Here is a 20,685-nt window from a genome sequence, read left to right on the forward strand (position 1 = left end):
TATATATATATATATATATATATATATATATATATTATATATATATAGTGTTGTGCGTTGTGTTGGTGAATAGGTTTCACACAGCAGCAGTGCAAAGTGGATAATCACCTTACATGTACCATAACGTACTTTACATGGTGTTCCACAGCTCCTTTTCGCAGCTTTAAATATTAGGCAAATCAATTATTCTCTCATTTTGAATACATGGACAATTACAGAAGCTCATTAGCGCCACAAAGAAGAAAAAAAACTTAATTACGAGATAATATTGCCTTATTTTGCAATAGTTATTACGTTATTACGTGATCATATTGCGGTTTTCGCAAGAATATTGTATTATTTCCTAGTAATGGTTGCATTATTTTGCCGCAGAGTTGTGCTAATTCACACCACTCATGTCACTATTCAGATTCCGTCTTTTACGTTTGCTTGAAAGGGATTTGTACTGTTGTATTAATGATAGTACTAAACATGTATAGATAGGCAAGAAGGTTCAACAAAGCCAGGCATTCCGATTTGCACAAACTGACGCTATCTACAATAGAAATACTTCACAGTTTCTCTGTCAGCTGCACTTATGCTACACTATGACACCTCTGATGAAAACTATCTCATAACAACACAATCATTACTGGTAAATAACGCAATATGAACTTGTAATAAATCAATAAATATTTTTTCTTTGTGACGCTAATGAGCTTCCGTAAATAAATACCACCCTCCCAAAAACGTAAGCAAAGAAACATACCAGAAATATAAAAACGACCAACAGAACTTATACAACTTAAATTTAAAAATGGTAACTACTAATAATAATAATAATAATAATAAATAAATAATAGGAGAGAGCTGTCCTAGTTTAGGAATTAGGAATTTCTACAGTAGATTGAAATGAAAAACTTTTGGTCCCATTGTGATGGTTTTAATATATATATATATATATATATATATATATATATATATATATATATATATATATATATATATATAGGTGTACATCCATATACATTTCAATTTCTAAGGAAATTTCTGTTTTCGGTAACAGGGCCATGCCTTACGGCCCTGGTTTGCATCCCCAAGAAGTGGGGGAAAAAAAAAAAATGACGCTCCGCCTCTTTGTAACTCCGGCAAGATAAAAATGCTCTAAGTAATCTGCCAACACTCTCCACTTCATTCACTGCCATTTGGTCAAGTGCTCAGGTTGCTTTGACATTCAGCTCCACAACCTGTCACTGCATCGACGTCACCCACTTATACAAACCAAAGGACTAAACCATAACAGTGTGTTCCTCCAGGATTCATCTGTCAAATGCGATATTGCTTTTTTCCTTACGTTTTCTTCTATTGTTCATTTTGCAGAGACAAGTTACTCCAACTGTAGCCACCCGTGTTGTGGCAGAACTACTGAGATTGAAAGTTTGAAGTAAAGCAGAGCTGGCAAGTCCAGGAGGAGTTATTTACAGAACCGTATTTTCATTTTGAACTCTAGACATCATTATAACTTGATTCAATTCAATTTTTTATTTTTATTTTTTATCATGGCTGGGTGTTGCCTGTCTGCTGAAGACAAGGAATGCCATAGGATAAATCAAGAAATTGAAAGACAGCTGCGGAAGGACAAGAGAGACGCTCGCAGAGAGTTTAAATTGCTTTTGTTGGGTGAGTTGCAGTTGTTTAAATATTGTAATTAAAACATTTTTTTTTTGGAAGATAGCTTTCTTTTACTTTCTTCCGAACTGAAACTGAGTGCCAAAGCGGCAAAGCGCACCTATAATTCCTACTAATTAAAATATACTTTTATTTACTATATAAACCGAATTAATTGTCTCAGAGAGAAATATCTTTATTTATATTAAACGTCTTCTTTAGCCGGATTCCATGACAGGCCCAGGGAAGCTGCGTGCGTGTTTAAATTAATGAAACATAGACCAGTGTAAATTCGCTGAACATAGCAATGCAGACACTACACCAGAAGAAGGCGCGGTATAAGCAGTGACACTGCAGAACCCCGGCCATAACTCGCAACGGATGTTAGTTGTATCATTCGCACACCACAGTATATATAATATATATATATCTATATTATATATATATATATATCATCTATCTTTATATATATAGATATATATATAATTATCTCGCAATAATAAGTTTTCGTCAGTTAGTCAGTGTGTACACAAAAAAGATATACCAAAGCTAGCTTTCTATCTTTGAAGGTGAGATTGGAACACATATAATTCTTACTACATGTTTTTATTTATTTTTTATTTTTATGGGGATATGTACCTTTTCCTTGGAGCAGCTATACAGTCATGTTCTGTAGGACGGTGTTACTAAAGTGATGTATTTGAAATGAGCTGTCGGGTTTGCATTCTCCCTCTGACAGTTAGTGAAAGAATACCGTTTTGTTAGGGTCACTTTGTGTGTGTTTATTATGTGCTATCCTTTCAAGAATTGCTTTCGGTCACATGACCAAGCTTGCATTCTAGAGATCAATTTAAAAGCCACACTCCACTAACTGGATGGGCGTGGGGTTGTAGTATATTGTGCGACACAGTTTCGTTGTTTTCTTCGGGCCATTTTAGGTGGCTTGGTTTTTGCATAGTTTGGGAAGGATAAAGACTTCTTTTCTGCCCTACAAGATCACAATTAAAATACACTTTAGCCTGGGGATAAAGACTTACTCAATGTGTTGATATTTTGCAGCTATGAGACAGATTCACCAAGATTAATGTCATTTGATATTGTAGCATTTCCAGTTGGTTTGTTTTTTATTCATTTTCCAAAAAAGTGGTGCAGAATGCAGACTACCAAACTGTATCAAAACATACCAAAACTCCTTCTTTGCCAGTTCTCAAGGGAGTTAGGATAAAGAACGTGGTGGGGGTGAGGATAGCATAGTAATGACAAGGGCCTTATAGATAAAACAAATAAATATTGAAAAATGTATACTCAGTAATATTTTCCTTTTATTTCCAGTTAGAATTTGTAAGCTCTAATAGTTATGTTTATGGAACTATCCTACTGCAGAACACACACGCGTTTCTGTGCTTTAGGACCTGGCAGTAGGGTTATTTAAAGGAGGTTGTCCTTACATTTGGGCTGAAGAGAGTATACAATAGTAGTGTTTTGCAGGAGTAGTTACAGTCCTGTTACAATTTTGTTTGTAGCAAAGAGGAGCATTTTCATTGTTCAAACCTCATCTGTTGTTTCTGTGATTGAGTCCCCTGTTCTGCTTTATAATAAAATATGTGGTCAGAAGTACAAAGGGAGTTGCATCCTGGATAACACACCCACTATTTAACTTGTTCAGGTGTTCCATTATCCAAAGAAACTTTATTTTTCAGTCTGTGCTTTTTTCCCAGTACTCTCTCTCTCTCTCTCTCTCTCTCTCTCTCTCTCTCTCTCTCTATATATATATATATATATATATATGCTTCTGTTTATAGTAAACAATTAATAAATGATACTACTACTACTACTACTACTACTACTACTACTACTAATAATAATAATAATAATAATAATAATAATAATAATAATAAGTAAATGCTTCACATTTAAAAGTAATTATTAGTAAGTAAGTAAGTAAATATATCATTTATGTTTATCACCTTTTAAACTACTTAATTTCAGTTGAGCGGTCTGTGATTGCAAAGTTCTGCCAAGTAAATCAAGTATCTGAGGCAAATCCAGGATCTATAGGCAGATCAGATCAAATTCACTGTTTATTCCTAATGTCGGTGATACTAAATAATTTTAAAATACCAACAGTTAGAAGTAATGCTGGAAGGAAAGTTTTTGCTTTTGCTGCCCTCTCATACTAGAACAAATATCCCCTTTAGATCAGATCCACAGTGTAATTCTGTCATTTTAGGAGACTATTGTTTCATTATTTGAAGCTGCCTTGTAAATTGCACTTGTTGTGAAGCAGATAAGTCACAGATTTGACTATTGTATATTACTGTATAAGTCTAGTCTCTTATCGTGTAAAGGGGATCGTGCAATAAATCTATTAAACGCAACGTATGACTGGTGATCTACAATTGAATTTAAAGTGCAATATCTAGTTTAAAGTAGGGAAGATAAAATTTGAGTGAATGCTGAAAAGCTGCAGGAATGTACTGTAAATGGGATGTTGCTCTATCTGCTATATTATGACTGATTTGTTGACCCCATGCAGTCACTGCATCTTAAAGTATGTATTTAAATGCAATATGCTGAGTGCAAGCACTAACATTTTCTCATAAGTCACCCATTCCAGTCTCTATGTGGTTACCGGACGAGTTTATCTTAAGTGCAGCATTAAAGATTCTAACAGAAGCACAATTAGCCAGTGTTTCCCTAAGGTACACTTCTGATCTGGTTAACATGTTTGTGTTGCCATTGAGCTCAACCTCACAGCATAATACTCCATTTGAATGTGGGTCTTTTGATCTGTACATAAGCTAACACAGGGTCACAGATCAATTGTTATTATTGGTCGCAGTGCGCTGCCCCCCCCTAATTGTGAACCTGAAAGGAGAAGTCCAGTTTTTTACATCAAGCTTAATACTGAATATTGAAGACATGTCACTGTTTTCTTTGTATGCATTTTGCAGTTTTTCAGGAAATCACACAATACACAAAGCACATTGCAGTAAACCACCCAATTGTTGTGATTTATTTATTTATTTATATATGTATTTATTTGTACTTTGTTGTTTTGTTCATTTTTAGATTTGTAAGTCAGAAGCTTCTTTATATTTTAAATACTGTTAAAAAATATCATAGCAAGTCAGATATCATCACAAGACTTCAGCACGAAAGGTTTCAGGGGGGGCCTGTTCATTGAAATGTGTTGGTCACTGCTGTCTTATAGGGCTATCTGTTGTATATGAATGTTTGGGCGGTTTAACAAATCGTCGATGGGAAGTTTTTTAAGGCTTTTTTTTTTTTTTAAGCAAAATTGCTGCTGAGGCTGGGTAGGTTTCCTTCGGAGTTAGCGACTGATTACATTTCATGTAAAGTAGTGTTGATGGTGAGCATGAAAGTTTTCAGATCAAAAGTTTCAAATGTTTGGTTGGTTGGCCAGAAAACATTCTCATGCCCAAAATATACTGTTGCTTTGATGAGGCAGCTGGGATGCTCTAGAGTTTTAGAAGGTGTACCGTTGCTGAAGCCAGAATCCAGTTTGAAAGGCATGAGTAGTGAATTGGTACTTACAGTACATGGCATTAAACATTTAATAAAATATGTGATGTTCAAATAAAATGGCATGCCTGTTCTCCATGTGTGCTGTAATTTGACTCTATTTGGCATGTGCCAATAAATGCAGCTGAAGCAGGAACAGGGAAGCTAGTTGTTAATTAAATGTAAATAACCTGTTGTGGGGAAAGATTAAATCAAAATCAGATAACCGTTGCTAATTTAATAAAGGAGCGGATGTTCCTTTGTTTCATAAATGTGTCCCACTATTGCATTTCCATGAAGGCATAAATATAAACAATACTTCTGTTTCATTCTCACTTCAGTATTGGGTACTGTAATCCAGATGGATATTATAATATATATGAACTCTATATTTCTAAATGTTGCTTTCATGCAACTTAAATATTTTATTTTACTTTTCAGTACTGTAATATGCCTTTTAAGTTTTATTCTAAGAACTCTAATATTTGGTTGTGTGAAAGAGTCAGGAAATAAGGCTTGGTACATGTTAGACAAATCTATATATCTATCTACCCCACAAGATCAGAGCAGGTCAGTATCACCTTATACAATTATCTGTAGATTAGAATCTTAACATGACATTATTTTTATCTGTTACAAACTATCTGATACAAATAAACTGCATTCAACAACATAATGTTAAAAGTTCTCTTGAGGCATTTGGAGAAAAACAGTATATTCTCCTAATCTGGCTACTGACACTTTTTATTGTTGCCTTGCCTGAAGACATCAAAGGTCAATCTTTTGACATCAACAGTCCACTGCTGTAATAAAATCTGCAGCCATAAAATGGATTAAAGTGATTGCCACACTAATTATCCAGTTATTGCTAGGTGCTCAACAGTAACCCTTGCTGGGCGAATGCAACATAAAACCACCACACTTCTGTTGTCATTCTTTCGGGCCGATGTAAGGATATGTGCAAAGTGGTGAGGCTGCAAAAAACCCATATTGCTGCCAAAAAGCATGTTTAACTGGTGCAAAGTGTGACTTTAGCGGTCACAAAAAATGTGGCGTATGTAAAGAATGGTTTTCACCTGGTGTTCTGCACCCGCTGTGAAATTAGCACTTTGCCATAATTAATCCATTTAAATGATATTGAAATATATTCAAATGAAGAAAAGAGTATGGAATTGGATGGGGATCTGGAATGCTAAGCGGGCGCAAACATTATAATGAGATGCAAGGATTTTGCCTTGCATGTTGACCCTCCAAAAACGTTGCACCTCTTCTGATAAGGTGCAAAACATTGCAGAAGCGAGTAATTAAGAGCTGTGTAAAACCACATACCTTCAGAGACCTGTGATTGGCTTCAGGATGGCTGCTGTGGTCACTTCCTGATGTGGTGACACTTGGCTCTTGTTTAGGACAGGCAGGAAAACCTTCGGACAAGGGCAAGATGGAGAAGACTGTACAATGACATTTCTACATACTACTTGAAATGTAGTGTGTATAAAGAAAACACAAAAGCTTTTGTTTTGTCATTTTAGGTTAGAAGTTAAAGGTTCTCTTGTGTTTGTTATTTTGGGGTAAGAGGCAGCAAAATACCCTATGGGAATTACATGCTCATTTTAATTAATGTGTCAGTTAAAGTTTTTAAGGTTTACAAAACTCAAAACTGTTGCTGAATTCACAGTTGTTTTTAAAAATCTATTTTGTCTGCTTGTTTTAAAGATTGTTTCAATAGCGACTCGAGTTCCAATGTTCCAATGTACATTTTAAAGAGTTGACTCAGTCGCTAGGCTAATTGTTATAATGTTTCAGCCTTGGTTTTTGTGTTCTTGATGAACTATCAATGATAAAACAATTTAGGCAACTTACATTAGTAAAATATAATGTAAATAATAAATGTGTTTTCAGGTGATTTATTTAAAAAAAAAATTTGCGTGTGTTTTTTTTTTAATAAAATGGCAGTTTCTTGAATTTTAATTTTTTTTATTGTCTTTTGTGAATTTCTTTAAAAAAAAATACAGTGAATTTTCCAGGCCCCTAGTTATACCCATTTGCAAGTCTCAAAGTCAACAACCAATTACTTCACCGCATTAGGTCATATGACTGGAGACATGCAAGTATTCTCTCTTATATATATATATATATATATATATATATATATATATATATATATATATATATATATATATATATATATATATATATATAGAGAGATATAATATATATATATAATCAAGATTGCAGTTCATTATTTGTGTGTGTTGAGTAACTTGCATTGCTTTTAAGGTAACATAGGCCACAGTGCAAAATTATTTTCTGGCTGCGAGACAATTTGAATTTTGCAGCTGCAATTGTTTGCACTTTCAACAGCCCCTTTATGTAAATGAATTTGCTGATCACTTGTTACTTTAAGCTCCATTTCTCAGATTTGCTTAGCAAATCACTTTGCTGAGCAGCGTATGTTTCTTCTTGGAATAAGTCGAACTTTTATGATTTAAAATTCAAATAGGCAACTACATTTTTTTGTATAAACAAATGTTGCATTTTAAGAGACATATACAGTCACAGACAAAATTATTGGCACCTTGCACTTAATATAAGGTAATTCAAGAAAACATGTCAAATACAAGCATTTAGTGAACATTAGCCACTAATTAATATGACAAAGCCCAAAAATACACAATTTCTGTTAGTTTAACAAACAGTCTTGATAAAAAAATAAAAGCTATTCCAAATATTTTTTCATGATAAAATTGACTTTCATATTTTGTGTTACCTCCTTTTGCTTTTATTGCTGCTTCATAAGTTAATGATAATTCTAAGCCAGTATGTTGCTTATTATTGGTGAAATCTGGGCCCATTCTGTCTTTCATATTTCCTTCAGCTCAGAACAGTCCAAAGTATTTTATTTTTCTTAGAGGATTCCAGAGTTGACTTAGCCGTATGCTTTGGGTCGATGTCGTGCTGGAAGATAAACTGTCTGCCAATCAACAAACGAGTAGATGGCAGACAGGATTTAAATAATTATTTTGCTACTACATAGTTTTTCATTCTGTTGTTGTAAACCAATCTTGTAGTCTTAGTAAAAATAAACTATTTTCAAAACCTGGTAAGGGCTATTCTAATGCTTGTGTTTAAGGGTCGTGGTTTATGATACCAAAAAAAAAGTGTAATAAAAGATAGCGTGGTAAAGCATAGGAAAGGATTGTAAAGCCCACAGAGGTACAGTATGGTAAAGCATGTTAACAAACACAGCAAACCATAATAAACTATGTTAAATGCAAATATACTGATAGATTTTAGCAACGTTTAGAATAACATTCAGTACTTTCAACATCAATCACCAAATTCAGGGTGTTGTTTGCAAATACAGCATGTGCGAATTTGGAATAAATCGTTTAAAATTCCTTCAACCGCTGTGCACTCGGTACTTTGGCTGTAAAGGCTCTGCATATGACCTTTTAAGCTGCCTATTTTTCTTGAGGTCATGCTTTGTGCTTTTTTGTTTCCGTAAGGCGAATCCTTGATAGCTCAAGTATTTGAATGAATCTGAGCCTGTATGCCGATTGCACCACCTGGTTGATTGTAGCTTGCTAAGGAAATCAGCTGATCAGTATCAAACTACCACAGATATAAATAACAACTACATTAAAGTTGTTTGTTTTCATTTGTGTCATAAATGTGATTTTACACATGTTTTTTTTTTTTTTTTTAGTCTATGCTGACACGTGTATTTTGATATTTAAAAAAGGCTTAACTACCGATAGGATACCTGAACTTGCTGTGATATTTGTAATTCTTAAAGCTAACTCCATTCCAATAAACTGAAATTAAAGCAATCATGTTTTCACTGCCTTTCCCAATGCATCTCTTCAGCTACCATTCAACATTGATTTCAGCATAATTCATTTACTATGTTTTATCTCAATTATGTTATGAAATATTTGATCACAGATTAGATTTAAGTACATTATTTAAAAAGTCTTGTTCCTATTAATAATACATCAAATAAGAACTGCTTATTGTAGTTTCCCTTTCGTTTTGTTTTCAGTGCTGTGTGATATGCCTTATACTTTGTTCATGGCTGGTAACTGTGTAATTAGGTATATTTAAGAAAAGTAAAGAAGCATTTTTTTTTACAAGAAACTGTCTGGACTCCATTTAGTACAGTATTCTGTATTCATTTGATCACTTATTTGTAATTCTAGTGTACAACAACATCAGTGTAATGCATTTGATGCAAAAAACAAACGCTCTTTGTAGATACAGTTGCTCCTAACGAACTTAAATAAGTAAGCACACCAGAAATGCAGTGACAATACAGAGGCTCATCAGTCAGAGCAAGGACACTGAGAAACAATTAATGCGGCAATAGAAAACTGACCAACACTGTAGTTGTTTAAGAACTGTAGTATAATTTGTAATAATTATGGTAATATATTTTTAATTCAGTTCTGAAAAAACTTAACAGTTAAAAAAGGTTAAACAACAGTGGTGGTTTCAATAGGAGCAAGTGGCAGCCTTTTGTAAAATTCACTCATTTGACATCACTGGATTCTGTAGCTCAGGCAGAAGAGGCTCAGTATTTATGGATATTGCACAGGTCTTTCTAAACTGTCTTTTTTTGTATTAGAAGGAAGCAAGTTTTCTTCCAGGACAACCTTGTACTTGGCTTGATTCATGCCAAAGCTGCCCGATTCCAGCCTTGTTGAAGCACCCCCAGATCATCACCGATCCTCCACCACATTTCACAGTGGGTGCGAGACACTGTGGCTTGTAGGCCTCTCCAAGTCTCCGTCTAACCATTAGACGACCAGACGTTGGGCAAAGCTAAAAATTGGACTCATCTGGGGGTGCTTCAGCAAGGCTGGAATCGGGCAGATTTGTCTTTGTGAAGGGCGCATGAATCAAGCCAAGTACAAGGTTGTCCTGGAAGAAAACTTGCTTCCTTCTGCTCTGACAATGTTCCCCAACTCTGAGGACCAGTTGTCATTTTCTGCAAATAAATGCTCTAAATGACAATATTTTTATTTGGAATTTGGGAGAAATGTTGTCAGTAGTTTATAGAATAAAACAAAAATGTTCATTTTACCCAAACACATAGTAAAACCAGAGAAACTGATAATTTTGCAGTGGTCTCTTAATTTTTTCCAGAGCTGTATATATATATATATATATATATATATATATATATATATATATATATATATATATATATATATATATATATATATATATATGACACACCACACCGGGGTAAGTCTGCCACTTGCAGGACCGTTTCCACTGTCTTCTTTGGTGTAAGAAGATAGAATCACAGGAGCACAGAAATGAAATAAAACAGCACGGTGTCTGTATTTATTTGTAACAAACAAAACAAATCTAAACAATATCTATCTCTGTTATGAGATCTGACTTCACTATCTCCCCCTTCCCTGGGTAGCTAAGCTACTTACCAATTTTAAACCTGTTCCTTCGTATTTCTTTTTGTCTTTTCCTTAACTTATCCTTTCTCCACAAAGTCTAACCGCAACCACCATAAGCCTCCACCAGCTCGACCCTGAACAAAGCAGATCATTTCCTTTTATTGTCAATCAGTCCAGCCACTTGCAAAACTAACACCTCTTAAACACCTGCAGCTGTGCTGGTTTACATTTCAGTTAAACCCTATGTACTGCTTGCCCTTGTAGTTTCTTTGGTGGCTGCCATTTTTGTAGGCCCTATTAACTACAACCCCCGCATTGTTTCTTGGGAGATGTAGTCTTTCCCTGCTCAATCAGGTAACTTTCCAGTGCCCCGTTCCTGTATACCATAATACGCTAGGACCCAAATATTTACCATTCATGACCAGCCCACGTCTATGGTCACTATATATATATATATATATATATATATATATATATATATATATATATATATCTACAGTGCTTTGCAAAAGTATTCAGACCCCTGACCAATTCTCTCATATAACGTAATTACAAATGGTACATTGAAATTTTGTTCTGTTTGATATTTTATTTTTAAACACTGAAACTCAGAATCAATTATTGTAAGGTGACATTGGTTTTATGTTGGGAAATATTTTTAAGAAAAAGAAAAAACTGAAATATCTTGCTTGCTTAAGTATTCAACCCCTGTGCTGTGGAAGCTCCCAGTTTGCACCGATGAAAGAAATTGCCCTAACGAGGACACAATTACCTTACCTTTGGCCTCCACCTGTGAACCATTAAAGTTGCTGTCACAGTTTCTGGATAAAAACCCCACTGTTGAAGGATCATTGGTAAGGCTGTGAATCTGAAGGAAAATGAAGACCAAAGAGCATTCTACAGAAGTTAGAGATAAAGTAATACAAATGCATAGATTAGGGAAAGGGTACAAAATAATATCCAAGTGTTTGGATATCCCAGTGAGCACAGTTGGATCAATAATCAGGAAGTGGAAGCTGCATCACACCACCCAGGCACTGCCAAGAAAAGGCCGGCCCTCAAAACTCAGCACTCAAACAAGAAAGAGACTTGTGAGAGAAGCCACAGAGAGGCCAACAATCACTTTGAAGGAGCTACAGAGTTCAGTGGCTGGGAGTGGAGTAATGGTGCACCAGTCAACCATATCAAGAGCTCTGCATAACACTGGCCTGTATGGGAGGGTGGCAAGAAAGAAGCCATTACTCAAAAAGTACCATCTGAAAGCATGTCTGGAATTTTCCAGAAAGCATGAGAGTGACCCAGCTGCGATGTGGGAAAAGGTTTTGTGGTCAGATGAGACCAAGATAGAGCTTTTTGACCACAACTCAAACGCTGTGTGTGGCGCAAACCTAACACTGCCCATGCCTCAAGACACACCATCCCTACAGTGAAGTATGGTGGTGGCAGCATCATGCTGTGGGGATGCTTTTCATCAGCAGGGACTGGGCATTTTGTTACAATTGAAGGAAGAATGGATGGAGCAAAATACAGGAAAATACTGCAAGAGAATCTGCTTCACTCCATTCATGCGCCCTTCACAAAGACAAATCTGCCCGATTGCAGCCTTGCTGAAGCACCCCCAGATGAGTCCAATTTTCAGCTTTGCCCAACGTCTGGTCGTCTGATGGTTAGACGGAGACCTGGAGAGGCCTACAAGCCACAGTATGTCGCACCTACTGTGAAATGTGGTGATGGATCGGTGATTATCTGGTGGTGCTTCAGCAAGGCTGGAATCGGGCAGCTTTGGCATGAATCAAGCCAAGTACAAGGTTGTCCTAGAAGAAAACTTGCTTCCTTATGCTCTGACAATGTTCCCCAACTCTGAGGATATTTTTTCCAGCAGGACAATGCTCCATGCCACACAGCCAGGTCAATCAAGGTGTGGATGGAGGACCACCAGATCAAGACCCTGTCATGGCCAGCCCAATCTCCAGACCTGAACCCCATTGAATACTTCTGGAATGTGATCAAGAGGAAGATGGATGGTCACAAGCCATCAAACAAAGCCGAGCTGCTTGAATTTTTGCGCCAGGAGTGGCATAAAGTCACCCAACATCAATGTGAAAGACTGGTGGAGAGAATGCCAAGACACATGAAAGCTGTGCTTGAAAATCAGGGTTATTCCACCAAATATTGATTTCTGAACTTTTCCTAAGTTAAAACATTAATATTGTGTTGTTTAAAAATGAATATGAACTTATTTTCTTTGCATTATTCAAGGTCTGACAACACTGCATCTTTTTTATTATTTTGACCAGTTGTCATTTTCTGCAAATAAATGCTCTAAATGACAGTATTTTTATTTGGAATTTGGGAGAAATGTTGTCAGTAGTTTATAGAATAAAACACAAACACATACCTATAAATAGTAAAACCAGAGAAACTGATAATTTTGCAGTGGTCCCTTAATTTTTTCCAGAGCTATATATATATATATATATATATATATATATATATATATATATATATATATATATATATATATATATAGTGCCTTGTAAAAGTATTCAGACCCCTGACCAATTCTCTCATATTACTAAATTACAAATGGTACATTGGAATATATATATATATATATATATATATATATATATATATATATATATATATATATATATATATATATATATATACACACACACACACACACACAGTGGTTTGCAGAAGTATTCAACCCCCTGCAAAATGTTCACATTTTGTTGACACCTGAACGTACTCCACGACACTTTCAAATTAGACTATATGTAGAATCTACACAAACTACTTCACATTGATGAAGTTACAAAATGCATGTAAAATAGAAATAAATAAGAATTACAGAGAAAAACAGATTAATGTCAGTTGCATAAGTGTTCAACCCCTTTGCTACTGCAGCCCTAAATCAGCTCAGGTGCAAATGATTTATTTGAAAGGTTACAAAATTAGTGAAATGCTTTGTTCTTCATGACTGTAAATCAAGAGTGAGTGAATCAAATATGTGTGATCACCATGTGTTGACCAAGATCACTGAAACTAGGACCACCGTGTGCAGTAACTGGGATCCTAGTGTGTAATGCAGGAGGATTCATTTAAGGGATTTTAATCTCACAAAAATGTATTTAGATCTGTGTCAGGGAGGAGGTTCCTGGAGTGGACCCTCCTTTAAACTGAGGTTGCGCTCGGCCACTTGTATGCCAAATTTTGTTTTATTAGCTGTATTTTGAAAGGTGTTTTATTTTGGACTTTTTGTACATCTGAACGTATGTTCTCCGTGAGCTACCATTTCTGGTAGCATCACATGATTTGTATTAAAACCTGTCAATAATACCTGGATGCCTGAGCAGCATTTCAACATCAACCTCTGTGTCTCTCCTGTCAATCAGTGTATACCCACACACGTAACAAACACCCCTGTTACAGGAACCTTATGGACAACTATACACTGCAGATTCTTGCAATATAATTTAGCAGTTTGAAGGCATTCTGACAAACATACTGATTATGTTTAGCAGCTGTCCATTATGAAGTGTACTGTACTGTGTCAGGCCTAATTCTAAGTGGGGAAGCAAATTGTTACATTACTGTTAGTTAGACAGCTCCAAATAGAAATGATGGCTCTGTAGGTCAGCTGAATAAATTATTGGACAAATGTAACAATATGGTAAACATGTGTATTATTTTACAGTTGATAATACACTGGAAATTTGGTATTGCACATTTGGTATTTGTATCTTTACTGCAAACTTTCAACCAGGAGCAATTATAGACAGCTGTTTCTGTTTGTACAATGTTGTGAAACAAAGATCTTGCATAAATCAGTAAACGTATACCTATGACAATGTACAATAGTTAGAAGGACAGGTGTCAGCACTGGAGTTTATTGGTCTTAATTGGTTTGTAACAATTCTGAAGTACAGTACTATAATCTGCATTTTACATTCCATGCCAGTGTCACTGAGACTCTTGAACACATTTGCATCAGCTGGTGTTTGCAGAGTGTTGGAATGAATGGTAGCAGCTACAAATAGGTACTGTTGGATGACCACATCCTTTATTGAAGCTGTGCTTTGTGTCTTCACTTAATGTACAACCTTCCTAAGAGCAATGATTCTTGAAAAGTCAATTTCAAAGTTTTCATGAATTCATTTTGCACTAATTGAACATTCTAAGATTGAGGGACAGCATTGATAGCTTCTAGTAATATAAAATATAGTTTGGAGGACCACCTTCCCCCAGAAGGGAGATATAGTTGCAGAGGAGGTAATGAAGAGGAGGGAGAAAGACTTTAAAATGTTTAGCCTGCAACAAAACAAAGGTGTTCTCTTTATTTCTTTATTATTATTTTGATTACTTTGTTCTGTCCCTAAAGCCGGTCCACACCTGAGCAAACAGTAGCGCAACCAAATCGCTCTCGAAATTGCGCAACTTAATCATCTGCAACTGCTTTGTCCACACCTGAGTAACTAGTTGTGCAACAAGTTTCCCACATTTGGAAGTGTGTGTAGTTTTTTTTTTCCTTGGCAATTATGCTGACCCTGCTGGTACTGTCAGTTTTCCTTCAATCTGTCATCATCTTTAGTAAACAATGGCTTCACTAGTTACTGATGAGGAACTTTCTGTTATAGTCATCTCAACAGTAGTTATTTTAAATGCAATATTAAAAGCAGAAGTGAAGCCACGTAAATACTGGTCAAGACGTTGGCTGAAGTGTCATCAGAAACAGGGGGCATATCATGCCCTTGTCCAGGAGTTCAGACTTGAAGACACAGAGAAATGCAGGACATTTTTACAGATGGATAAATTTAAAAAAACCTGTAATTGAAAAGAAAGATATTTTCTACAGAGCAGCTATCCTGGCAGAAGAGAGACTGTCAGTGACACTGCAATACCTGGCTACAGGTAGCACTATACAAGGTTGAGATATCTACATAGAATCTTCAAACAGGTCCTGTCTGTGATCATCCCTGATGTGTGTGCTGCAGTCTACCAGGTGCTAAAAGACAACTATTTACAGGTAAGCACAAAAGCAAGGCAAAGTAATATTTGTATTATTTAATTTTCATATGTTATGTAAAAAACATATAACATAGCGAAAATGAAAAACCAGCAATGTTAACTGATGCAAACTTCATAAAATCAACAAACCTTTCTGTGTACGTATAAAATGTAATTTTGCTTACTAACAATAATGTTGAGAGTTCTAAGGAAATGTCCAGCCAGATTTCAAAAGAAAATTAAGTATGTTTATTTATTGTCCTTTCATGACCCCTCTCCTGCAACAACAACAACAAGAACAATAATAAATAAATACTCAGGCAACAAAAAACAAAATATCTTAATTAGTATTACATGTCTCAAACCACCCCTAGACTCTCCCACCTACGATTCTCCAGCACAAAGTCTTGCATTGCTGAATCTCATAAAGAAAATTTCGGTATGATTTGTCATTTACTTTCCATAATATCTCCCTCTCCTGAATCAATTCTGACAAACATTTGATGGCGTCCTCGCCCCAGTTAACTTTCATAGTTGACATCTTTTAAAAATATAACTCCTCTTTACCACAGGAAAGTAAAAAACAGTCAGGAGACTAACAACCAATGATATTTCGCAACCGTGCATATGATAAAAAACATCACTACAAATCACTTAGCGGATCGCTTGAAAGAGGCTCTTGTCTCTACTGTAAGCAACCAGTTTCATCACAAAATATTAAACATGTTTAAACTTTGCGAGCCGATTGAAATCGTTCAGCCGATCCTGTAAAATTGCATCGCAAAGCATAACACACTGCCCGATGTGACTGAAAAATGTTGTTGCTATTGATCGCATTGGACAATATGTCCCTGGCTTAAGCGATTCAGTTGCAAACAAACAAGTTGCACAACTGATCGTCCGGGTGTGGATCCGGTTTAAGATTGCAGTATCGCGACAAAAGACAATGCTACAGTGTGTGATGAGCTGGAAACTAAGAATAAAACTTTAAAGTTGGAGTTACAGATGTCAGAAGGGTAATGATAAGTTACAAAGCTACATGCAGCAAAGGCAAGAAAAGCATCAATCGGTTTCTCACAATATATGCGTGTAATTGCTTCTTAAATAACACAAATGTTTGAGCATTAACTGTACAGTTGTACCTAACAAACAAATACTGAAGCAGAGACACTAACTGAGGTCAGAAGTAAACAAAACTAAACTGAACCAATAAACAAATAAGCAACTCTGTGGTTTTCTTTCCTGCTCACCCTCTGCCACCAAAATCTGATGTATGCAAATTACTGAACGGGCTGCCAGAGATGCATTGTACTCTACAGAGCTGTGAGTACTTATTTCCACCTTTTTTGGCCAATTAACCTGGACAAAGTCCGGATCAGGATTATAAACAAATAAATGAAGTTTGAAGATTGCATTTAGAGACCACAGAAAAATGCCTGTTGACATATTGTGTACATGTCCTACAATAGCTGATATTATTTATCGTCCACATTACCCAGTTCAATAACTAAGAGAGGGTGGTTTCAGTAGTTTCATCTCCCACCGCTCAAACTGTCATTGGAGAACTCTTGTAGCTTATCTTGGTGGTTGGGAAGCAAAATTACTTTGGTTCACGTTTCACAGAAGCTGTAATTCTATAAAAATGTTTCTTTTAGTAGCATATTCTACCACTGTTTCTAACAGAAACTGTATTTAATATTTTGGAAAACTGTTTAGGGTGAAATGTTCAGACTTGAGCTGAGTTTGTGAAGACAAGTTAATATGTACGTAAGTACTCTACAGGCAATGTTTCTTGCTTTTTAGGATGCATGCACTCCTGTACTCAGAATCTGAAGAACTTTTTCTTGGCATACACTTGAACAGAAGAGTATTACCTTTCCAAATGAGTTGACACATTTCTCTCAGGCTTTGGATCCTACTGTATGTTCACCTACGTTACAGCGATTGCTTACCTCCAACAATTTTGTTGTTAGAAACAAGGTATAGGGTTATCTTTAAAAGCTCACATCCCCATGCTCTCTCATTCCAGAGTAAACCCTGGCTCTCATTTACAGAGACTGTGACATTTTAACATTAGTATTGTCTCCTTGTCCTGGACAGGGAATACTGCATGACTGCATGCTTCTTTATCAATGCAGTAACGTTTTCTATCGCCCTTACAATATATGGTAATTATCTACCAAAAGAATCTATTTAAAATAAACGACTATAAAAATAAGCTAGTTGGCATACTTTTATTACTAGGTACCGTTTGATCTATAAAGCTTGGGGCTTGGTCACTATTTAATGTTTGGCACCTGAATTTGTTATTTTTGGATTAGATCTCATAATGCAGTGCTGTTTGATATCAGTTGTGCTGGCAGAAGGGGGTAATGAAAATTCACAGATAAAAGTTCTATGATGTAGCTGCCAGTAGTTATAAAACTAAATCAAACTGCCTTTACCAATTGCGTTTTTTTTTTGGTTTTTTTTGCTCACAAAACTAGTTTTTCAGACCTTATTTGGGACAAAAATGGCCAAAAAACTTTGTAAAATATTCTAGCATCCATTTGTTAATAACTCGTTAAAATATAGAAGTAGTTGAAGGATTTTGCCATTTATAAAGAACTTAAACTTAAAATGATCTTTTTCATCTTTTTAGATCATTTTTTACAAATGATAGATTGTAACCAAGCTGACTCTGTCCACCACCTTATGAAAGGAGGTATATAGTGTATAAAAAATTATCACATTCTTTTAGAATGTTTTCTTTTCGCTTGTAGTGGCATAAACACCCTTATAATTGCAAAACTTCATATTGTGATATATGATGATAAATGCACCGCACAGTTTAATCTGGCTATAAAAGCACAGCTATGGCCAAAAGTTTTGTACCGTCCTATAGAATTAACAACTTTTGTTTTATAAAGTCGAATGAAACCTGCTGAATAATGTAAAGTTAACATATTTAACTACATTCCGCTTTGTAGTTAACGAATGGCTAACAAAAATGGTGACATTTCTGTACTACTATTGTGGTGTACAGTAGAATTTTGCAATATCATTTTGTAGTTTCTTTGATTACATGATGTAAAAAAAAAGTTCAAAATTATGTTCAGAACCTAATTTATAAGTCAGTGTAGGGGAAGCCAGCTGCAAAACTGGGCAAAAGAAGGAACCCACTGAAAATAGATGCTGCATCTTACCTGTACAAATAATTTAAATGGCAAAAGAATATATACACGTTTCCGGTCGAACCCTCTATAAATAGAACCAGTGCGTCAATCATTAGAAACCTTTCTCACTACCACTCTACCCAGTTTCTGTTTCCTAGGAATGTTATCAAGGCTAACAAATCCTCTTTGTTTCATCGATTCCTTACCACCCTTTACAAACAGGTAATGCAGACTAAAATGAACCACCATATTGTAGCTGTGAGTGACTGTATCGCCCCTTTCATACTGGCATGGTCTACCCGGGTCAGAACCTACCCAGGTCAGGACCCGATGTCATACAGGGCAGCTATGCGATTTCACACTGCTTTTGATAAAGCAGGGTTGACCTGGGTAACAGACACAGGTACACAATGTGCCTATCAATGCCCCAGAAGCAGACCCAGGTACTTGGTTTCACACTACGCAGGATTGTGACCCGGTTAGCAAGGACCCAGATCCAGACCAGGGTAGGCGTGCCAGTATGAAAGGGGCTTATCATTACTTTTAGTTAAATCTGACGAAGTTCTGAGTCAACAGAAGTACTGTGTTGTTTTTTTCTTTCATTTGCTGTTTTGTAAACCTAACAGTATGTGTTTCATAAGGTATAATTGATTCAACTGCTGCAGCGGTTTAGATTTAAAATATTAACATGCTGATATGATCCTTATTGTAAGTTGGGGTTTGCGTTTTGCTTTAAAGCAGCTCTGTACTTGCATTTTGTAATCCAGTTTTCTTCTACTATACATTTAATATGATCACTGTATATATCAGGTTTTTTTTTAAATTGATACTGAATATGTTCAGTGCTCTCTCTTTTTGCCATCTGAAATCATGGCTAAAATAATAATTCTGCACATCAGTTCACCACCCGCAGTGGAAACCTTAGTGTGTGTTAAATACAAAGGCAGCCTGCCTGCTCAACATTACCACTGTGTTGCAGTACCTATTTGGTAATGTTATTTATTATGTGCACTTTGAAGAAGTATTATTCCTGTTTCCCGAGTTGCATAAGGTATCAAAATGAAGGTAATCAATGCATTTGCAAGCCTTGCTGTTGAAGAAGGGCTAACATAAAGCTGCTTACCAAGTTTTGAAAATACTTATATTTGAACAATGATGTTCTTTTTTATTTTTTATAGGAACTGGAGAGAGTGGCAAAAGTACATTCATCAAACAGATGAGAATCATTCATGGTTCAGGATATACAGATGATGACAAGAAGGGATTCATTAAACTGGTCTATCAGAACACAGTTAGTGCCATGCAATCATTGGTCTGGGCCATGGACAACTTGAACATCCAGTACAAGGATGAGCAAAACAAGGTGAGAGGGCTTCTTTATATTACATGTTCATGTTCCGTGTTCTTTTCACAAAGTTAATTCATGAATATGTCTTTCAAGACTGGGAAAAAATATTAATCCCAACCAATCACAGTGAAGCTAAATAATGTAATGAAAGCAGATGAGCCTTTCAAATTACAAGAGTGCAAACAGTGCAGCAAACTAAGTTAAAAAAGGTAACTTGAGGCGTGAATGCCAGAACAAGCAGCTATGTGTATTTACTGTATTCGATTTTACTTTTACTGTCATGATACATAAGTGATTTTTTTAAAATGGCCAGTTTGTGAGTTGAATTTAAGCAGTCTGAAAAAAAAAAAAAAAAAGTCTAGAGTAGTAGTTGACAAATGTTTATTCCCTTGCTAACAAACAGAATGTTCTCACAACTCAGGTATCAGGGCAGCTGGCTTTCCCTTGATAATGACAGCACATATAGCACACAGTTGTTTTACAATGAGTGACTGCACTAGCAGCTGTTTTTATGTTAAACTAACTAAACTGCCTGCAGATTAAGCCTGCAGGTTAAATAATACTGTTGCCCTCCTTTTTG

The 20,685-nt window shown here is 35.8% G+C and overlaps 1 protein-coding gene across 1 annotated transcript in view; it reads left to right on the forward strand.

Annotated features, from left to right (window-relative positions):
* The first annotated feature begins 1,152 nt into the window (after window positions 1–1,152).
* The window catches only part of LOC121318864 (guanine nucleotide-binding protein subunit alpha-14-like), a 38,410-nt gene continuing 18,877 nt past the window's right edge, over window positions 1,153–20,685 (forward strand). Inside the window, exons 1-2 of the mRNA XM_041256003.1 lie at window positions 1,153–1,659; window positions 19,936–20,120. Of these exons, the coding sequence (XP_041111937.1) occupies window positions 1,539–1,659; window positions 19,936–20,120 (306 nt within the window). The 5' untranslated portion in view covers window positions 1,153–1,538. The remainder of the gene's footprint in view (window positions 1,660–19,935; window positions 20,121–20,685) is intronic.

Source organism: Polyodon spathula, chromosome 1, assembly GCF_017654505.1.
Source record: "Polyodon spathula isolate WHYD16114869_AA chromosome 1, ASM1765450v1, whole genome shotgun sequence".
In the NCBI taxonomy this organism is placed as follows: domain Eukaryota; kingdom Metazoa; phylum Chordata; class Actinopteri; order Acipenseriformes; family Polyodontidae; genus Polyodon; species Polyodon spathula.